The 18,787-nt window shown below is 42.2% G+C and overlaps 1 protein-coding gene across 2 annotated transcripts in view; it reads left to right on the top strand.

Moving 5' to 3' along the window:
* The window catches only part of thsd4 (thrombospondin type 1 domain containing 4), a 31,349-nt gene extending 17,513 nt beyond the window's left edge, over positions 1-13,836 (top strand). For both annotated transcript variants that reach the window (XM_084008270.1, XM_084008271.1), the window contains 11 exons: positions 5,703-5,907; positions 7,256-7,431; positions 7,563-7,659; positions 7,851-8,015; positions 8,148-8,277; positions 8,715-8,919; positions 9,910-10,083; positions 10,825-10,998; positions 11,124-11,303; positions 11,615-11,759; positions 12,103-13,836. In XM_084008270.1, the coding sequence (XP_083864396.1) occupies positions 5,703-5,907; positions 7,256-7,431; positions 7,563-7,659; positions 7,851-8,015; positions 8,148-8,277; positions 8,715-8,919; positions 9,910-10,083; positions 10,825-10,998; positions 11,124-11,303; positions 11,615-11,759; positions 12,103-12,245 (1,794 nt within the window). In that variant the 3' untranslated portion in view covers positions 12,246-13,836. The remainder of the gene's footprint in view (positions 1-5,702; positions 5,908-7,255; positions 7,432-7,562; positions 7,660-7,850; positions 8,016-8,147; positions 8,278-8,714; positions 8,920-9,909; positions 10,084-10,824; positions 10,999-11,123; positions 11,304-11,614; positions 11,760-12,102) is intronic.
* The last annotated feature ends 4,951 nt before the right edge of the window (positions 13,837-18,787 follow it).

Below are 18,787 nucleotides of genomic sequence, written 5' to 3'. Positions count from 1 at the left end.
GTGAGGATGTCACACATGTGAACTTGATGACAGTGAGGCTTCTGCATGTGTTTGAAGTCAAAGCACTGTCGCCTTCACCCGCTCATTAAAACCAGTTAAAGATCCATAGCATCCCAGCATGTGGGAGGCAGATGTTTGCAACCACAATGTGCACTTCATATGAAAGTTTCATGTGAGATTATCATACTAAGACCTTATTGAATCATAATGTTAAGTGATTTGTAAGAATTTATCAGTAAGATCTCAGTAATATCTTTTCCAGACTCAGCATTATATTTTGAAATCATCTCCATGAGCAACTTTTTGTTGTAGGGATGAAGTTGCCTCGATGCCAAATAAAGGCTGTATTGCATTTCCAGATGAGCCGGTGTGTCACAGCTAAATTATGATAACTTTATTGGCCGTTTGCCAAAGAACATTATAACCTTTCTATGTGTGAAGAGCTGTAGAAATCCCCAATGTGTTCACCGAATGCCCCCCTATAACCCCACGCTCATAAATATGTTTTAAAATACTGCACTGCCTCCATCCTGGGATTCATTTCTAGAGTACAGGAGTAGGTCACAGCGTGCCTTTATTCCCAGAGGTTTGCCATGTGAAGCTGGGCTAATATCCCACTAGCTTTGCCAGGCAGGAAGTACACTGTCTGTCGACCTGAATGAGATAAAATCCTTCCATCTTGAATGTATTTCTTCATTTTCGGCACAGAAGTGTAATAAGTGTGTTTGAAGGTCTTTTTATTGAAGGAGACATCATTCCACGTCTCACAGTATTGTTCTTTGTTTTCTTTTTGCTCGCAGTCAGACTTCAGGTCAGAACGATGTGGTGGGATCTGAGCCTCAGCCAACATGGGTTCATGTGGATTCAGACTTGGGGGAGCTTAACCACTGCACCATTTCTAGACTGAGAAAACATCCTTTTATTCAGAAACTCCTCCATTTCATTGGCTTTAATCAGAATTTGGACCAGCCATGTGTGTTGGTCTGGGAAAGCATTTTAAACTTAAACTGTCCAGGTGAAGCTTAGCTTGTTTGATGCATTTATATTAATATTTAGGTGATATAAATGATTATATAGATATATAAGTGGTTTTGTCGTCCCATTTAGATGCTTGTAAGCCTTAAAAGCATAAAAGTAAATATGTATATATTTGATATGGTAGAACAAAACAATAAAATCTGCCATGCTTGTGTTAACCACAGACCTTCTGTGAGGCTTCCAACTTAAACCCATTAAAAAAAAACTTAGTAAAATGCATCACACATGCAGACTCTTGACCCTTTTGCATTATTTAATGGTTTCAGCATCTTCTGGGTATAGTTTGTGCGTATGACCCAAACATTTGGAGGCTGCTGATGGTGTGGATGTAGTGGAGCTCCGTGGTCCGGCCACGAGCATCAGCTGGTGTTAATCTGTCGGCCTTGGCCTTGTTGTGTCTGTCATGGCACCCTAGCCACTGGCTGACTCTGTTCACCTGTTAGACACAGAAATCTTAAAATACATTTTGGATCTCATCCCATAACTCAGGTCTCAGATAGACCCTCTTCATCTGCACTGTTTCAGGAAGTCACCAGACCATTGCTGTTTATTAGTCTGTAATCCAAAGGAGAACTAATGTAATATGAGTGGAAAACAACTGCGTTTATAAGGCTGTAAAAATAGCCCGTCTGAAATAAAAGTATCATCTCGGTCACAGAATAAACTGCATCAAATACCTTGACTAATGCTTGAGGCCAGTGTGACCTGATGATGTCCCGCTTCACCCAGTAAAGACACAAATAACATTGTCAGACAAAACCTCACAAATAAAGCAAAACCAACAGAATTCCTCACAAACAAACCGGTCTCTACTCTTCTGCTCGACATTCAGCACCAATAGAGCCTGATTGTTGCACCATGTCAAACTGGATTCACCACAGTGGAGAGGATTTTAAAGCCTCCACCTCTGCTGTTAATTTAAGCTTGGTATCATTCTGAGCAGTAGGGTTCATTTCATATTTGCATTCCTAGTTTGGCGCCGAACCAGGCCTCCCACATGGATAAAAGCACTATTATTGCATGACAACCTCAACATTACGCCAGAGCTGTCGGGAAGAAATGCAGTGCCTGTGCAACCGGATAGCGTGACTGTGTGCTTGTTTAGTGTTCAGGAATGAGACAAATGTCTGATATTTGCCATTTTTACAGTTACACTCCCTATTTAATGACTTTAATTACTAAGGAAGTGTAAGATGTAGTTTGAAGAAATTGTTTAGAGGTGTTAGTCAGACCTTGTTGTCTGAAACAACACATTTATTGTCAGTTTAAACCCCTTAAAGCTGCACTAATCAATATTTTATTTTATCAACTGGTCATATTATATTATATTGTTGCTCATAGTGAGATAAGGATCAACGATTCCGCAATTTCTATCGAGCGTTTTGGTCTCATTAGGCTTGATTTGATTTAGCAGCTGACGACTTTATTGTTTTGGTTGACTTTTACTCATTTATCGCATCAACCTCGTTTCCAGCAGCTGTTATAAAAGTTAGAAAATATCTGATGAACATAGCGGAGCGTTTAGAAGCTTCCTCAAGGAGTCGGTGGAGACCAAAACAAAGCTTAAAGGAGAGCGAGTATCGCATTTACGTTTGTATGGTTGCATACTGAATACTGATATTGCTCACTTTCTATTGTTTGTGTGGATAGTCAACTGTTTGCCAGTATCAATGTTGTGTTCATATCTTGTTTCCAAAAGGCCAAAAATAATTCAATCCTGCTTTAAATTACAATTTGTTACTTTAAAAGCTTGTGAGTAGCCAAATCTGTCCTGAAAATTACATTTCCTGAGATATGTACCGGCTATTCCATAAGCCCCAATATACAGGAAGTGAAAGAGAGCCTTGGGTTTAAGAGGTTAAGCGAAATACTCCAAGGTCGTCAAATTCACATGATCCCAGAAATTAGTAGAAATTGCTTGTTTTGTATTCGTTTAAGGACCCAACACACATGTTGCATGTGTGAACATTCACCCTACAACTCACAGTTCACTTGGCGGCTAATAAGCATAACGCCGACCACCGTGACCCCGAGGTTTACAGTCTCCGCCTCAGTTTGTTTTCAGTATTCCAACATTCAAGCAGCAGAGTGAGTGGAAGTGTTGCCATCGTTGCTCCATCGGCCTGAAGCGGTAAACTAGTGAAGACAAAACCTGGCCTCTCAGGACGTCTGTGTCTAATTCTAACTGTCATGTGTTTTCTGGATGAAGGAGAAATCTTCAGTGTGTGCGAGTTCACTTTGTTACAAAAACTCTGCAATATTTTGAGTTGAACCCGGCTCCATCCTGAGCGACAATACCATCAGGATTTACTTTGAGATGATGTTGTTTTCAGTGTTCGCGAGGTGACTGGGAGTCGACTCTACCGTCCTGACACGTGTAACCGTTTCCAGATGAAGGTGGGCTTTGGCAACTTTTTGGAAAAATCCTGCAGTAATTCCACTGAAAAACGTGGCGATTTCTCTCAAACAGATGGCACGAGCCACCCACAGAGAGACGGTGTGGGGGGGGGGGGGGGCGTTAAGGTGGTCTCCGAGTGAAGTAACTAGACCGGGACTCCAAAGCTGCCTCCTTCGTTCATCAGCCATAAGGTTTCTGTTTGGGTTCCTCTGGGATGAGACGGCCAGGCTTTCATCGGGTCGTGGCTGCGTTCATTTGTCCTGACACCAGCGACGCCTTATTTTGACGGGTTCACAGTGAAGGTCACATTTGCAAGAGATAGCCTGGAGGGCCCATGTGACAATTTGGGGGATTATTCAGGGACAGATTTGGATGTGAGCGTTTGTGTGCGGGGTTCGACTTGACAGTTTAGTGATTTTAATGGTGCAACTGTCTGACTTACTAGATATCAAGTCGTTCCTTTACTTTCTAATGCTTTCTGCGGTGCAGGTGTTAAAACCTTTTGGCCCTTCCCACGGAACGAGAACGAAAACCCTGTGTGTATTTTAAAATCCACAGTCATATGATATCACATTGACTATTCAGATTTGGGCTCAATAAATTGGATTCATGACATTCTCCCTGTTATTCTCCACTCCCACACCAGTATGTTTATGGCCCCAGATAACCTTTCACCGTGTCAGCATCTGTTTTATGAGAAGGACATTTTTTCCCCTTTTTCAGGCAAAGGCTGCCTAGCTGCTATTATTGTGTTGTTTTAGTTTGAAGGGATTTATGGTGAAAGCCGAGACGTGAAGGAGATATTCATTGGTAGGTTTGTCACCAAGAGTCCTGCTTGACTGCACTTTTATTTGTTTTCCACGGTGGACTGCTTGTAGCTTGTTTAAATGCCCCAAAATGTATTCTCCCATGCATTATGTATTCCTCTATTCCGAGTTGCTTTATATTCACCGACCCATAAAGTGAGCTCATGAAACGCAGCAGTTTCCCTCTGAATGTTATTGTATTATGTTTAGTGATTTTTATCCTGGCTTTATTCAGCCCCATGCTGTACTGCACCATCATTCCACACTGACCACAGAAGCGTTTGGCAGTTTTATTTAATTTTTCCACTGCTCTCTTAGTTTGCTGTTCCTTCTCTCGTCACTTACTTCCTGTGTGGAAGGAGGCACCTCGTGTTTGTTTTGGAGCAGGTAGGTTTTCTGGCCCAGAACGCAGCGAGCTGCTACGGATGAAGGAGGTCCAGACTCTCCTCTTGAGTTCACCCCAACAGCCACAGCCCACTCCTGACCACCATTTCCCCCTCCATCTCTCCTGCCATACCTCCCTCTGTGCTGCTTTTCATCCCTTTACTTTATCTCTCCACCTCCCTGCCCTCTATATCCTTCCATCCATCTGTCTTAGCTCTATTACAGCTAAACCCACTGAAAGGACCACACTTTGCTACAAGTTATCCACTTCCTGTAAATGTGTTCATACCATTGATCTTTAGAGTTTGGTTTGGAAGTGTCCATATTTAACATGTTTTCTGCTACGGATGCTAGGAGCCGACATTCGCGTGGCTCTGAGAGTGACATGATTGCATGTCAAGATGCAGCATGAGGAATATGTCGACTTCAATCTGGGAATACACATGGAAGCCATGCGAGATCTGCAAACTGACTAGAAGGCCTGGAAGTTGGCTGCTTTCCAATCCCAGGAAGCCTTTGTATGATTATGTGTCCCCACTACCCGCACTCTGTTGGTTCCCTTATGGACGAGTGTGATCTGTGTGGGACTTACCCCGGCACCACATAAACCACAGCTCAGTGTGTTTGCGTGCACAGTAGCTCACTGGGACCAGTTCTGGCTGCTGCAACACCTGTTTGCACAGCGAGTTGCTTTTACTGCTGGTTTGAGGACATTTATGGACTGCTGATGTTAAGTGTTCTATTTTTACTGTGCCCAAGTTTCCTGTAATATATCAACACCGATGTGACACAGAAAACTTACACCCTGGAGATGTAGGAAGGGAAAATCTGGCATCCGTTCAAAGACGGTCACGCCAAAATGATGCCTTCTGGAAGTAGCAAGATTGCAGGGCAACTTGGTTTAGCTTTGTAATTATAGTCTTTAACGCCTAATTAGCTATTTTTCTTTGACCAAGTATAGTTTCTGTATTGCACTCACACCCTGTTTATCTTGAACTGCGCACTAGTGCTTAAATATCTCAGCTGTTTGTCACTCTACACTTCATCATTTAAGCCTCTTTTCCGCTTTCTCACAGAGTCTAGGCTGCGATGACTATCTGGGATCAGGAAAGGTGATGGACAAGTGCGGCGTGTGCGGAGGTGACAACACGACCTGCAGGCTGATATCTGGAGTGTTTAAACACAGTTTGACCAAGATCGGCTACCACAAGATAGTGGAGATCCCAGAGGGAGCCACCAAGATCAACATCACGGAAATGGTGAAGAGCAGAAACTACCTAGGTGGGGGAAAAAAACGCACTCACCACATCGATACAGCAGTCAGAACCTGGTTTAAAACAGCTTGGATTGAGAACAGCAGTTGTTCTAGTTCAGAGTTTCATTTTATTTTTTTTAAATGATGAAGCGGAGAACTAGTGTCCTCTTGGCAAATAGAGAGTTTTCAGTTTCCAGAGTTCATCACCTGCGTATGACGACACCAGCACCCTTTTAATTGAACCTCCGAGCGAAACCTCTACACGCATAATTGCCGTCTTTAGAGAGGTGCAACAGTGGGACCCGCTCGGGTGTTATTTTCAGAAGTGACTGTAGGAATGTCAGACATTGTTTAATGAGAGCCATGCCTCAACTCAGCAGGAGGTTTGGAAGGAAAACGACCCTGATCCTCCTCTACGGCCGCTTCCCTCGAGGAAAGGCGCATAAACACGCTTTCATTAGAGGATCTTTCCCCCTCGAGCCTCACCGTCTTTTTGAATTAAGGTGAGGAATTCCACCACTCCGTAAACGGAAAAAAGGACGAGAAACACTCCGAGGATGGATTCAGTGGCAACCTTTTAAATCCCAACTACTTGGATGCCAACAAGTACGCTGTGATTTCTTTCATTTGAGCTGCCCCACAGAGATATATATAAATACAGCCACACATACACACTTATATTTATATGCGCCTTCTGCTATATTCACACACATATACTTTACTCATAATACTGGACGACACGAAATATGACTTCTTACACTCTAACAATATAAGAAACGTCCCTGTGGATGAAACAAACATCTGAAAATGTTTTTCATTTAAATTGACGAGGTCAGCAGAAAACTCCGGCCAGCAGCATTCCCCCCCCCCCCCCCCCCCCCCCCAAGATGGAATATCAAGTTTGAAAATGCAGACAAGAATATGAGAGAAGGGCAGTAATCAAGCAGGAGCCACCCGCCGTACCCTCACCACGTCGGATACTTTCCCCCAATAAGCCTCTTCTGTCCTGCATCTCTTTTAGTTGTCCAAACACTCTTTTACAAGCCTGTCTAATGTTACACCTCTAATGCTTTTCTAATGGCCTCTAGTACTTAATCCATGAAATCTTTGGAAAATATTTTCTGAGATTTTGTTACGAGATTGTCAGGTTTATAAAGGACTTTTTTTTTTTACAGCACATGTGAGGGCATTTATTCCATTAGCTATAATTACTTTTTTGGGTGGAGAAAGTTTCTTTTTTTTTTTTTTTTAACTACAGTTCTCATTATGCCTGAATGGTTTTACATCAAACAATAATTATATGGAAGCGGTCGTGGCTGTATTTTCCTTTTCGTTTGTGCTCAGTCAGTGATGATCGTGTGGTTTCTTCAACAGCTCTCCGAAGCCGATCGGGCCGAGCCATCATTAATGGAAACTGGGCTATTGACCGACCAGGGAAGTATGAGGGAGGCGGGACCATGTTCACCTACCGACGGCCAAACGAAATCAGGAGCACGGCTGGGGAGTCCTTTCTCGCTGAAGGCCCCACCAATGAGATCCTGGACGTTTATGTGAGCAGCAAATCGACCTCCAGATACTTAGTGACACACTGAGCTTGACCTGAGAATCTATGATCTGTCTCTTAAAATATTGAAGATGATTGTTTTATGATCGTTGCTGAGTCTCATCTACTTTGCCTCAGATGATCTTCCAGCAGCCAAACCCTGGTGTTCACTATGAGTACGTCGTCCCCTCTGAGAAACCAGTCATCCCTCAGCAACCAAACCACAGACCAGAAGGTAAAGGAGACCCAGCTTGTATGCCCTCGTACACGTTTTATACCTTTAATAGGCAAAAAAATTAAGAAAATAAACTGCAGAAAACTCGATAATGTAATTTTTCACTTTACCCATCCATTCACGACAGTAACTTAAATCTATTGTTATATTTCTTAGTGTGCTGTAACCTGTATGTCTACTGTATATCCTAGGGAATGCTGTGAACAGACAAGAAAACCTCAGTCCGGCAGGTGGGGGGTGGGACCATCCTCGTCTCCCTGACAACCAGGTTCCCGTTGTACAGCCACCCAGACGGGACAGAGAGTATAATTGGAAACTGGCTGGTGCTACAGAGTGTAGCGCTTCCTGTGGTAAAGGTCAGTCCAACTATTTATATTTTTAGTTGTCGTTTATTTCTGTGTGCATAGAACCCATGCAGTTTGTTTTCTTCTACTTCAGATGGAGAATACAGTGCTTTAAATGAAATAACTGCTTTGTGTGAATTTTAGGATCCAGATTCTCCATCTTTCACTGTGTCTCCCGGCTGAACCAAGGCCAGGTGTCGGATGCTCTGTGTGACAGCAGCAGCAGACCGAGTCCACAGGAGGAGGCCTGCAACCTGCAGCCCTGCCCCGCCTTGTAAGAGACCACGCTTTTTATTTCCCTCGCTGCTCATTGAACAGGGAGTCTATCTGTCTCTATTCCCAGGGTTCTATGCTGTCAGGGTCCTACGTTCCCCGGTCCAATATCCTCTTCATATGACTCCTTAAGGAGACCTTTCAAAGGATTTGATGGGTTAATATGTTCACTAGTAACTTGCATCACTTACAGCTTAAAGCCTACTGATGTCATACTCCTTGAAACCTGCTCCTCCTTGAAAAAGATAGTTTTCTAGCCTTCTCAACCCACCATAACACAAAATTGTAAACGGAGAAATACAAGATTCTCAGATGGAACCTTTTACAGCCTCATTCTAATCGGTGGTTATATGTCTTCATACGAATTCATCTACTAAATAAATGTTGTGAACATACATACATGTATCCTCCTAACGTGACGCTCTTTCACCTGAGCAGTTGGGATATCGGAGAGTGGTCAGAATGCAGTAAGACCTGCGGCCTGGGCATGCAACACCGACAGGTCCTGTGTCGACAGATCTACGCCAACCGCACCCTCAACGTCCACACGAGCCGCTGTCGACACTTGGAGCAGCCCGAAATCACCAGCACCTGCCAGCTGAAGATCTGCAGTGAGTGGCAGACACGCTCTGAGTGGACCCCTGTGAGTGGCAGCCGTCAGTCCCAATGTGAACCGCAATGTGTACTTACTTATCCTTTTACACCTGTTCACATTTATTTGGTACTTCTCACTACACATGCACATTCCCCTCATCCCTGTTTACACTCCATTTTGCAAATACTATTTTATGTGATATGATATTTTAATTTCTTACCATTTTATGTTTAAGTTTCTCATGTTTTTCATGCCAGATTTTCATTTTATACATATTCAGTCGGAAGCCTGGCATCTAAGGTCTTCCTTGCAACGACTGCTTCTCTCTATTTGTTGTGCATATGACAAAAAATGACTGGAACTTGAAGTTTGAATTACACCTGTCTGCAGTTAGTGTACGACATCAATTATCTACAGCTTACAAAACAAAAAGCTTCAACAGAAAGCTCTGGGTATTCTTTCAGGGTTTTTTCTTTTCCACTTGTATCAACTTATATTTTAAGGAATGAGATTTGGGGAATTTTTTTTCATGTTTAGCATCTGATGTTAAACATGAAGCTGGAGTCAGGGTTTGGTCAGCTGGTTTCCTGGAAACCTTCACCGTGACGACGCCGGGTCAAGAAATATTGTGGCAGATAATCCCCATCAAACCACAACCACTGCTACACTAAACTGAAACCACTGTGATTCATATTCTTATGATAACAATGTATGAAATGTGAAAGCAATATAATAATGTGGTCGCTCATATTGATGAACCTCCAGGAATCTTCTTCTCCTTTCAGGATGTTTATAGTGCTTAGTGTTAAGCTTAACTTTACTGTCACCTTCACAGCTCATACATGTATCTCCCAAAATCTAGACTATATTTGATAACATTCAGCCACTGAGATGATGGGCAGGTGATTGGACTACAATCTATTTCCTCTATGTTCTCTGCAGTAATTCTCATAAATACTGGTGCACTAAATAAAGATGAAGAGCAGTCCATCTCTCCAGCGGTGTAAAGTGTTAACCACGTGGCCTGTGTCTCTTTAGTGTTCGGTGCCATGTGGGCTGGGTCAAAGGTCACGGGAGGTTCGCTGCGTCAGCAATGTTGGCGACTTCGTTCCCGATGAGGAGTGCAACATGAATCTGCGGCCCGTCGACGTGGAGAACTGTGACATGGGAGCCTGTGCCAAGAGCTGGTTCTACACCGAGTGGGGCAAGAGGGTAGGTTTTACAGTCGATGGGAGACATAATTACATTCATTATCTTCTAATAACAGTGGTAGTCATTAGATCCATCTTCATGCATCCAGCAGCTGTTTTGATATCCAGATATGTTGATCTTTTAAAGGGGTAGTCAGCGATTCTATTCCAACACCTTATGTCAAATTCAGTGAATATCTCCTCACAGATGCTTATTTAAATCTCAAGAATTCATAAAATAAGAGTCAATAAGAGAGAGAAGATAGCCTTTAAAAAAATTTAAAACAGACCATAAGACTGAGTTAAAAGATAATACAAAGGATAAAACAAAGGTTTTTCATCTTTTCAGCTCAAAAGAAAGACCGTGGCGGTAGACAGGAGACCAGTGCAGACTGGGAGACGACATGACCTGCAGGTCACTGCAGGGAAGACAGAAGTAATCTTAAAAGAAGCAGAGAACAGTCACTTAACTGCACGGCATTATGGGAATACAATGGGATAGCAAGAGGGGAAATGAAATACAATGATTTAATCTACTCCACTTCAGGCTGGAGGGATATGAAGAGGAACGTGAGGGGAAATGGATGGATGGTTATGGATTGTTCAAAGGCACGCACAAGTGAATCTTATTCACATTTACTAGTATGTGTACTGTATATTGCAAAACCTGCTGATGTTTTAAAATGGTTACAAGTTCATGAAAGGGGAAAAAAACGTCTTTGCTAGTCAGGCACGAAGTGTAAAACGAGTTTTTCCTCCACAGTGCTCAGCTGAGTGTGGGATGGGTGTACGGACCCGGGGAGTCCTCTGCTTGACCAACCACATCAGCAGCCTTCCTCTGGAGGGGTGCGGCAACGAGCGGCCCGCCAACTCTCAGGTCTGCAACCAGGGCCTCTGTGAGAACCGCATCGAGTGGTTCACAGGCCCCTGGAGCCAGGTATGAGGATGTCGGAGGGGCGCTTGTCTAGATTAGCTAAAGATGTGGGATTTGACGTTGGCTCATTTATTTTTTTCCTGTCTCAATTCTTGCGTAATTGAATCCGCGTGATCTCCGTGACCCAGTGCTCTGCAGAGTGTGGCGCAGGCAGCCAGCAGAGGTCAGTGGTGTGTCTGTTGAAGTCAGACGAAGGATTCAACGCCATGCCGCCGTACGAGTGCTCCTCCCTGGACCGGCCGCTCGGCCAGCAGAGCTGCAACCTCAAGGCCTGCGGAGCAAAGTGGTACCACACTGACTGGAGTGCTGTGAGTCACATACCAAACCTTTTTAGATACATCTACACCCTACTACTCTTACTACGTTGAAGAAATCACATAACATACTATTTAGATACATAAGAGTATTACAATACAGCCTTTTAATCTGTCAGAACAGGATATAACCCCCATCATCCTCTCGTGAATGATGCTACAATCCCAGGGAAATATTTAAAAATGTATCCTTCGTTTGCTTATGTTTCCAGGCCTTTAAAGGTCCAGATTGCGACATTAGGAATGTAGCAGTAGACCACAGTTGTATTAACCTGCGCTGCTCATACTGACCCCTGTCCTTCCAGTGTTCAAAGACGTGTGAGGGAGGTTTCCGTGTGCGGGAGGTGCGCTGCCTGTCTGACGACGCCCTGTCCAGCGAGGGCTGTGACCAGCAGCTGAGACCAGCACAGAAGGAGGACTGCAACCCAGAGCCCTGCTTACCGAGCATAGGTCTGTCGTCTCCCAGCATGCTATCTGGAATATTACTGACTTTTCCTAATGATTTTAGCATCCTGAGGAACATGAGGGCCATTATTAAGACTCTGATGTTCAGCTAGGGAACTCTTGGCATGAGGAGTAGATGAGTGTGCCATGCTCGAGGTGGAAATTGCACATTGAGCAAGGCGTCAAACCCCAAACTGTAGTCAACAGTAGAGGTTGGAGCTGCCTTGGGAGCTATAAACTCTCCAATCCAACCTGCAAACCTTTACCCAGGGTCTATCGTCATGTGTTCTGACTCTTGGTTAAATACTGGAACTTAGAAATATAAGATCAGCCCTTCTTTTTCTTCCAGATGAGAACTGCAGAGACAAATACTACAACTGCAACGTGGTGGTCCAGGCACGCCTCTGCGTGTACGACTACTACAAGACGACGTGCTGTGCTTCGTGTTCTCGAGTGGCCCACAGACAGTCCATCTATCGGGGCCGCAGCTAGCACTCTCTACCAGGGTCCCCCATGGAGCTCCATGTCGGGCCAGTCTGAAGACCAGCTGCAGGTTCCTGGGTCAGCCAGGGGGGGGGGTGGACCAGCTGGACCTTGGCTTAAATGGACACTTGTTTTGACTGCCAAGGGAAGGAAACTGAAGAAGGAACATTTCTGTTGGTTCGTTTGGAGACAGCTGAAAGGAATACCTAAGAATAGTGGAGGACAGGAATCCACTCACTGGATTAACAGAGCCCTGGAGGGGTGGCAGAGAACAGGAGCACAACCGAGGAGCCGACAAAAAACAAACTACGGATTTTAACCGCCGAATTTGATATAAAGAATCTGTTTCAAGGCGGTTTGCAGCTGTTGTGGATTACATATGAAGAGGAGAGCACCTGGAAACTGTTTAAGGTGGACTATATCCAGAAAGTATATGTTCTGATATGGTTCTTCACACTTGACTGGTTAGATATATGACATGATGTCATATCAAGTCGATGCAGTCTCACCTATAATCAACTATTTAACACCCACTTTGTTGACCAAAGATATGTAACCTCGTCAAACTGAAGACGGCGACAAATCGACACTTGTTTTCCCCGAAGAAACAAAGTACATCAAACCCTCCGCGGTGCCGGCCGTGTGCCATCTATGCAGCCAGGATTCACAAGCAAAGTGTCGTTTGCACACAGCAGCTTCTTTTCCACACAGACATGGGTGTGAAGGCAGCCTATGTAATATGTATGTATATATGTATGTAAGACAGAATGAATGGTAAAGGTCTTTTCTACGAGATCTCAGACAGTCCCTGCAGTAACTGAAGAGAAAAAAGGCCCTCTTTATTTATTCGAGTGGCTCCCCAGAGAGGTCACTGGTTTATCGGCCACCAGTGGCCCCTTGGCTGTGGGGATAAAATCTTTGCTGCTTTTCCACCAATCCCAGCCTGTGAACTGAATGTAGGCATTCCACAGCCGGCTGGATGGCAGAAGCAGATGGATCCGCACGGATTTCTGGAGAGGTGAAACAAAACGCATATAAATATATTCTGTGGGAGATGATCATTCCACAATTGTACGTTTCCTGATAAATCAATCAATCATAAATACCTTGAATTAGACATAACATTAATATTTGATAATAAAGATGAATCCTGATCTGCATTTTCAACTATTGATCTGGTATAGCATATTTGAGGTTTACATTTATAGTAAATGTATTATTTATGAACCATATCACCTCTTTTTTTCCGTTTCATCCAACCTACACACAGTACCCCCTCTACTGTTTTTCTATTATACATGATCATTTCCCCTCCATGCACTATAAAGTTACCTCTGATCCAGTACTGTATATGTATCAATGTTCACAAGTTCAGGATGACTAGCAATTAGTACGTTCTCTAAAAGAAATGTGCCAGCATGATGGCGTGATTCTTTATTATCCCCCAAACAATCAAAAAAGCATGGAAATGAATTAGCATTCTTTGGTATTCAATGTATGACTGCAACTAAAAACTATATTTGCCTTATTCTACATTTCTAGTGTTCAACGGTTGTAGTGTTCTTGAGATCTTCTGAAATAAAGAAAATTACTAATTATTTGTACACTTTACGGCATCCTGTCCTTGTGTGGTTCTTAAATTGGTCCGGTTCTACGTAGAGGATCACGAGGATGATGCCTCTGAGCTGAGTCATCCCTCTAGAGGACAAAGGCGGCATTACAACAAATGGGTTTACACGGATCATCTTAAAACTGCCAGGAAATGCACCAATAAAACTTAGAGGTGTATTAGTGTCATTTTTATTTCAAAAGTGTGCTTATTTCTAAGAATCGATGCACACAGCATCTGTTTTGGAATCAATGTTCATAAAGAACATATTGTTTCATATTTGAAATACATTTTATGTTACCCAGTAGGCACAGTGACCGCTCTCGCTTCTTCACTTTCTATTATTGATGATCAGTACTGGGGGAATGGGAATGTGTGTCACTCAAACTTTGAGGGAAAAGGGGCCGTTTTACTTCTGGCTATTGCATTCACGCTTCAAAAATCATAAAAGTGTTTTTCATTTGTGAAGATGATCTTGCTGAAGAAAGTGTGTACGTATCATAAAGGTTCATTGCCACAGTTTATTTTCCGTGTGTCAACTCTTTTGCAATTATGACCGCTGCTGATCTCAACAGAACAAGGCCAATGTTCTTGTGATCCACAAAACCCAGGCAGACTTCCTGTGATTGTTAGATAAAACCACACAAGTATCTGCTGTAATAAGAATGAAGTTGTCAGCAGTCAGCAGTCACAAGGTGATCTGCCAGAGGACCGAACAAACATCAACCACATGTAACTTCAACCCCACACTGAAAAAAATTTGGAGTGTTATTTACTTAGGAAAACCTAGGAAAGTTTTTGCACTTAGAAATTGTAAGTAAATTCTAAAAGGACGATCATCAAGTAAACCTTACTTGCAGGATACAAGTTACTTTTACTAGCAAACCTCAGGTAATTTACTGATTATTATTAATATGGACATTGAATTTTACTCTCTCCTTCTTTGTAAGTTTTACTCAGACTCTGACTGCTGCAAACTGAAAAATCTCACCTAAAAATCAATGGCCTTTCAAGGTAATTTTAAATACCTTTTTAAGTTTTATTTATGGACTATATGTAAGTAACATTTACACAGCATTTTACATATTTTCTGCAGTTTAAATTGCCTAAATTTGTTCTTAATGTTTTTGTGTATTGAAACAATGACTTTAAAAATGAGGCAGCTGTTAATTCAACACATTTATTTTTCAATAAAACATGTTTTAAAAGGTTTGTAAACAATACAACACTCACATCTGTGACCCTTTGGAAATGGCCCCACAATCCAACAGTTGAGAACCTCTGGTTTACCTTGAAAATGCTGATCTAACTTCCCTTCCTTCCTTTGCTCTATTCCTCCCCTTCTTCCTCGACCCGAAGACAGCACACATTCATAAAGTGCAACAAGTTGAAATAAAAATAACATCATTAAAACGAGAACATAGACACATGAACAAATGTGCCGTTTTTTTCTTTTGGTTCCCTCTTTGAAAGGACAACTCTTGGGTCAAACATGTGCACTCAAGCTATAAGCTTGTTTCGCAGAGACAGGATCTTTGGGGACAGCTTAAGGACATCAAGCTCTAGAAGAAGCTTCTGGAACACTTCAAAAGTGTACTTCATTTTTGGTGGGTAACTCAAGTTCATGGCATAAACAATGCCCATCAGCAGGAGACAGGCCTTTGCAACACTTCCACAGTTGTCAAGTACCTCAGTCCCTTCAACCACAATCGACACATCAGCGTCGGATGCACCTTCATCTTCTTCTCCTGTGTGGTAGACACAGATCCTCAGGACTTGCTCAGCCTGGTCCTCTTGAGCTGCCTCTCTGCTGATACCCTGTAAAATATATGTGGATCCATGTTCAGGTGCATAGTAGAGCTTAATTTCTGATTTAAATGATTGGAATCTGGAAAATACACACAGAAATAAATCAAACCTGATTAGAACTAGATTTTCATATCAGTATAAAAGTCAACTTAAAACTAATAATGATAGGTACCGAGGGTTTTAGATTTACCTTACATTAGCCGTTCAAATCAAATACTGCGGCAGAAGAACTTTCCCGGTGGAGGCTGTAAAATACAAAGAAATCAAATGATTAATGCATCATACTCAAAGTTACTTGAATACCAAGGACAATGGAGAAGCAGCATTTATTGGGCTATATTAATATCACTAGAATATATACAACATTAGATTGTCCTTTCAACTTTTGTATCCATTACATTTTATGCTGCGCAGCACATAACTTCAAAATTTAAAACATATTCTGCTTCATTTTAATTTGGAATAGTATATGTTCTCTTTCAACTTATTAAGTGCAAAGCACTACACATTTTTTAAAATTATATTTTACTTTTTTTTTTTTTTTAACCTGAATAGCCAGATGACGTTGCTTGTGACACTGCTTGCTGTAGTTGCTGCTTGAGAGGGCACTGTGTCAACAGCAGAAAGTCGGTGGTTTGGGCTGAAGGACAAAAAAACATAGACAAGATAAGACATTAAAACTACAGAATACTACATTAAAACTACAGAATCATGTAACCAAAATAAACTGTACCATTGTCAAACCCATGTCGTTCTGAATATAATATGCACACTTATTGTCACACTATGAGGCCACAACAACCACACTCACTGCACCAATAGCTTTTAAAGACTGGTGAGGCCAGGCGTGTGTTTATATAGGCCTATTTGTCAGTCTATAGCTCCATGGGCACGAGAGAGATAGGTGCGCACACACACACTGTGACGGAGTGTCTTTGAACGCACCGTCAGACCGGGGCTCGCTCGCTCTCCTTTTCCACCGAGGCATTTTGAGGGCCGGTTCGGAGCCGGTGCCCAATCGCGAACCAGTTCTTCCTGTTTCCACAGACAAAGAGCCGGCTCTCGGCCTGGAAAACTGGTTCCCGAGCGGCCCCAACTCCTTGCTGGGCTGGAACTGGGCCCGGCTTACGTTAGGGGCTGGGGGCGGGGTTAACGCTCGAGGCAACGGGGGAAAATACGCCGCTGCGCAGTTTTACTAACGTTACTGTTCCCGGTAAGTTTCACTTTTAAAATGTTTAACCTCGTTGCAAACTAACGACACATTTCTGTTTAGTTTACCAAGCTAGTGATTACGTTCGTAACAGCAGCAACTAGTGGCTTTGCTTCCTCAGGTAGGCCACCTGCCAGCCATGAACAACCCTTTTTATGGCTTATTTGGACTCACTTCACCCAGACTTTGATTGACACGCGATACACAAGCATATGTTACGGCTTTTAAATCCTTTTTACAACATTTTATGAATTTTGTCGATTTTTCACTTTTTTTTCGACATGCTATAGTATGACTTTTTTTTTCCCACGAAAAATTTGACCATGTCTTTTTATGCTTGTTTTGGACTCACTACACTCAGACTTGACGCGACAAGCGATATGAGCGATTTTTATGACTTTTTAATATTTTTTATGAATATTTCAAGAATTTATTTTGACTGACTTTTTCGTGAATTTTCGACATGCTTTTGTATGACTTTTTTCTAAAAAAGATTTAAGATATTCTTCCAGCGTAGAGAAGTTTTTATTTAGCAGTGGACAGAGAGGAAGCATGTGAGAGAGATGGGGACGTGACATGCAGCAAAGGACCTCCAGGCGGGATTTGAACCGGTGTCGTCTGCATATATGTTTACATGGGTAAATGGCTTGCACTCTAACCACTAGGCCACCTGTGGACTCACTACGCTCAGACTTGACGCGACAAGCGATATGAGCGATTTTTATGACTTTTTAATATTTTTTATGAATATTTCAAGAATTTATTTTGACTGACTTTTTCGTGAATTTTCGACATGCTTTTGTATGACTTTTTTCTAAAAAAGATTTAAGATATTCTTCCAGCGTAGAGAAGTTTTTATTTAGCAGTGGACAGAGAGGTAGCATGTGAGAGAGAAGGGGACGTGACATGCAGCAAAGGACCTCCAGGCGGGATTTGAACCGGTGTCGTCTGCATATATGTTTACATGGGTAAATGGCTTGCACTGTAACCACTAGGCCACCTGCCAGCCATGAACAACCCTTTTTATGGCTTATTTGGACTCACTTCACCCAGACTTTGATTGACACGCGATACACAAGCATATGTTACGGCTTTTAAATCATTTTTACAACATTTTATGAATTTTGTCGATTTTTCACTTTTTTTTCGACATGCTATGACTTTTTTTTTCCCACGAAAAATTTGACCATGTCTTTTTATGCTTGTTTTGGACTCACTACACTCAGACTTGACGCGACAAGCGATATGAGCGATTTTTATGACTTTTTAATATTTTTTATGAATATTTCAAGAATTTATTTTGACTGACTTTTTCGTGAATTTTCGACATGCTTTTGTATGACTTTTTTCTAAAAAAGATTTAAGATATTCTTCCAGCGTAGAGAAGTTTTTATTTAGCAGTGGACAGAGAGGAAGCATGTGAGAGAGAAGGGGACGTGACATGCAGCAAAGGACCTCCAGGCGGGATTTGAACCGGTGTCGTCTGCATATATGAAGACATGGGTAAATGGCTTGCACTCTAACCACTAGGCCACCTGCCAGCCATGAACAACCCTTTTTATGGCTTATTTGGACTCACTTCACCCAGACTTTGATTGACACGCGATACACAAGCATATGTTACGGCTTTTAAATAATTTTTACAACATTTTATGAATTTTGTCGATTTTTCACTTTTTTTTCGACATGCTATAGTATGACTTTTTTTTTCCCACGAAAAATTTGACCATGTCTTTTTATGCTTGTTTTGGACTCACTACACTCAGACTTGACGCGACAAGCGATATGAGCGATTTTTATGACTTTTTAATATTTTTTATGAATATTTCAAGAATTTATTTTGACTGACTTTTTCGTGAATTTTCGACATGCTTTTGTATGACTTTTTTCTAAAAAAGATTTAAGATATTCTTCCAGCGTAGA

Source organism: Eutrigla gurnardus (genome assembly GCF_963514095.1).
Source record: "Eutrigla gurnardus genome assembly, chromosome: 1".
NCBI lineage: Eukaryota > Metazoa > Chordata > Actinopteri > Perciformes > Triglidae > Eutrigla > Eutrigla gurnardus.
Note: the sequence above shows the minus strand (reverse complement) of the source record. Positions and strands in the feature narration are given on the sequence as shown.